The following is a 3,716-nucleotide window of genomic DNA, read 5'->3' as shown; positions in this document are numbered from 1 at the left end:
AAGATTCTTACATATTCTATGAAATGGTCAACAGTAGTTCAAACTAGAATATAATACTTTGGAAATCCATTTTATAATGGCTACAAAAACTACTAAAGAGAAATTATATCTAAACACTGCTAATTTTAAGTATGGAATAATAAAAATGCCAGACTGTCCCAAAAGAAGGCAAAAGGAAAAACAAAGAGAGACACAAACAGATAGGACAATGAGAAAACAGCCCCCAGTTTCTGTGTTTCAATGATGAAAACTAAACATCCAAGTGATAAACACCAAGATGGCAGCTCTACACCCTCCTTAATATGACGTCATCCATCCAACCAATAAACTTCACTGAGAGCCAACCCTGTAAAGAAAATCCAAGTTTAAAGGCAAAGCAAACCATTGAATAACATTAATTTTCTGTGTAACACTACAGCATATTGGAGAAATATGAGTGAATTATAGTGACAAACTAATGTAGAAGAACACCTTCTCCATTTTCCAGGTTTCTTACCTTCATCCGTGAAATAAGATCTCTACTCACTCTGCAGTAATATTTATCTGGACTGATATTGGATTATGTGCCAATGTATGTCAGGTATCAGCCACATGCACATTGAGATATAATCTGCAGAAACACTTCAAATATTCCTGAAGAAAGGATATTTCCTCCAGATGGCTGTACCAGTAGAGGTGGAAACTAGTTTCCTCAATATTTTATGGATCTTTCTCGAGCTCATGATTTCATCTATAGACTGTCAGATCTCCCAATGTAGCACCAGCATAAAATTGACATTCTAAGATCATTGTGGATTTTATGTAAAAAATTGGTGCGCAGGAAATGGTAGGTAAATGGAGTAATTTAAGTTATTATTTTATTTTTTAATTAATTTAATTATTTTAATTTAGATTATTATTGAAGCTGTCTTCTACATATTTAGCACTTCAACCATGATTTCTAACAAATTAAGAGCAGAGCCTAGGAGTTCTAGGATCCCTAAGGATCAGCAGGAAGGGGCTAACAGTGGGAAAACATGAAACCAAAACATTAGAGATCTGGGTCAACCACAGACGAGAATCTATAAAAGCAGTCATATAAAAAGTAAAAACGAAATTCAGAATACAAAAGTTGGCAAAAGTGTCCACCAGCATCAGGATGGTGTGGGTGGCTCTAGTCTCCGGGGGACATTCGTGGTAGCCATTGGGAGTGTGAATATGCTGTACTCTCTGGTGGTGTCTGTGCAGGAGAAGCACCATGGAGCCACTGGACCAGCCCATGAGGCCAATGAACATCGCATCAGAGATGGACCACAGGAAGACAAAGCCTGCAGTGAGACTTGAGCATGAACAAAACCATGTCTCTTGGGAGTCAGTTTCATTTCCTGTTTCCTGTGGACCAGTGATTTTCACAGAAATATACATATACATTAAGAAACTGAACATCCAGCAGATACAACAGGAAGGACCAACGACCTTGGGAGCTCTTCCTCTGAGCATCGTCCACTTCACTCTCTCAGGGATCAGAGTGAAGAACTGATAGGTGCTCAGGACACAGGTGGAGCACAGGGTGGTGCTGCGAGCCACTAGGCGCATGTAATAGACAAGCTTACACCCAAGACTGGACAAGGGATTCTTCAAAACAAAAGCTGCCATCGTGTGGGGAATCCCAGTGGAGAGAAGAACCAGGAGATTGGCCATGGCCATGTGGGTGAGAATCACGTGTGTGGGTCTCTTCCTGCGGCCCAGCCAGATTGGAGAGACATTATAGAAGAAGAGAATGACATTGGACAATGTCCCAACCCCCATTTGGAAAAGGAAGATGGTTTTCAGTACTACTTTCCCTGTGGTTCTCAGAGTATTTTTCTGAAAAGACTTGGAATTGGCTTCAGAGTGAAGAGTAGGCAGTGATGGTGTGGGCAGCAGGACTCTTAGTTATGTGACCTTATTAAAAGATTCTTGGCCTTTTCTTCTCCTGAAAAGGGAGACACTGTCATACTCCACAGAAAAGGCTCAACCTGGAGAACATACACCTGACAATAGTTTACTTTCACCATGATTATTTTGTATTTATTTGTATTTACTGTTATATTTTGACTCTTCATCAGAATAGAAAGTATCATGAACTTAGGAACCATGTCTTTCTTGTTCAAAATATGGTTGATCCATAATAAGTGTTAAATAGTAAATTAATTAGTAAATGAATAAGTTGAAGGAGACAGGTGCACTGTACCCCTGTTAGAATTCACGATCATCCTGTCTGTCATCAAAATGCATTAACCTAAGATAATGAAAAGGAAAAATGCAAACTAGTGTTCAGATTATAAGGTTATCTAACACATTAGAATTGCAAGGGAATCTATTGTCAACTTTTGAGGACTGAACATTATTTATCAGAGTGACTGGATACAAAATACCTTCCAAAAACTCGGTAGTCTTCTGAATATTCAAAATGACCCTATAATGTCCTCGGGCAGTCTATTCAGTATAGAAAAGCTCCCCAGTGGCAAAAGAATTTTAATTATTAATAATTCCGCAGATCTGAACTTGCCAAGGACTCAGGCACTGGAGAGCTTTTTCTGAGTGTCCTCCAGCCCTCCTCAGTGCACACCAAAAAACAAACTCTGTGATCGTTAGACCAAGCACACAGCAGACTGTTTTACATTTTCATTAGCTTTTGGGTTCCTACATCTTGTCTGACTCTTTACTTTGTTCTGGATTTTACAAACGAGAGTCAGGCTGGTTATCTGAGCTCAACATCACCCATAGCACCTATGGTGTCACTTTAAAGCAAAATCTGATCTGAGCCGTTATGGGTGAATAACAAGGTTCTGTCAGATGCAACACAAAGTTTGACATATTCTGGTTAAGAGTCACATCTTCCAGGGGCAATCATCCTTATTATTCCTGTAGGATTCTGAAGCCACTGTCAGGTCCAGGAAAGGAGCTAAGAATTTGAAACAAAAGCCCAGAGTTACTAAAATTGCTTCGTTTTCAGGAAAATCACGTCCAGCTTACGAAACTACTATGCGCACTACGCAGGAAGCAGCAAAATACTAGCTTATAAACATAAGCTTGGGATTCGCCAGATATGGTTCTTTTTTTAACTCCCCACTCACTGGTGCTGGGATATTAGAACACCCCCTTGAGTTCTCAAAACTTAGTTCTCTCATTTTAAATACAGTGTAATGACAGGACCATGGTAGAAGGCATGGGGTAGGTGTTAAAATTCCAGCCTCTGGACCAGTCAGCTCTTATTATGTCTCAAGACCACCCACTTATTAGGCTAGTCCATCTTGCGGAATTGTGTTTACTATTCTGTGCCTCTGTCTTCTCCCCTAAAAAAGTAAAGTAGGCATTAATACAGAACAGAAGTCAAAAGGCTGGCATGAACACACGATGTGCTTCTCATGGTAATTGGCGGTGGCAATGGACGGAACAAAGTCAGTTCTCATATCGTGTTAGTAGGAGTTGTAGTCATAGAAACTATGGTTGTGGCAGATGGTATTTGTTTCCTAGTTTGGATTATTTGTCACTACCAGGGATATGAGGGAAGGAAATTAAAATGTAAAATGGGAAGAATAGGTCAGGTCTGTTTCACCGTCAAACCATTTCTGAGACTTGAAAATTAAATAGAGTTCATTCATTTTTCCCTCTCCCCTTGCTGCCAAATAGACACACAAAGCAACACTCACACACAAGCAACACAGAACACACAAACAAAAGTCTTTGGAGGA

At 39.7% G+C, this 3,716-nt stretch overlaps 1 protein-coding gene across 1 annotated transcript; it reads right to left on the bottom strand.

Moving 5' to 3' along the window:
• Window positions 1-948: 948 nt before the first annotated feature.
• LOC101392829 (vomeronasal type-1 receptor 2-like) lies at window positions 949-2,234 on the bottom strand. The gene is made up of 2 exons (XM_087422323.1): window positions 2,213-2,234; window positions 949-1,865 (listed from the first exon to the last, which is right to left on the bottom strand). Exons 1-2 carry the CDS (start codon window positions 2,232-2,234, stop codon window positions 949-951), a joined length of 939 nt encoding a protein of 312 aa, XP_087278449.1.
• Between the last annotated feature and the right edge of the window lie 1,482 nt (window positions 2,235-3,716).

Source organism: Ceratotherium simum, chromosome 33, assembly GCF_057802395.1.
Source record: "Ceratotherium simum simum isolate JZ-2026a chromosome 33, ASM5780239v1, whole genome shotgun sequence".
Lineage (NCBI taxonomy): Eukaryota > Metazoa > Chordata > Mammalia > Perissodactyla > Rhinocerotidae > Ceratotherium > Ceratotherium simum.
The sequence above is the reverse complement of the archived record's forward strand: the minus strand, read 5'-3'. Positions and strand labels throughout refer to the sequence as shown.

Coding starts and splice junctions, on each gene's coding strand:
- LOC101392829 (XM_087422323.1), bottom strand. CDS start 2,234: ATGATCGTGAATTCTAACAGGG. Junction 1,866..2,212: donor GATCGTGAATTCTAACAGGG/GTACAGTGCACC, acceptor TTCACTCTGAAG/CCAATTCCAAGTCTTTTCAG.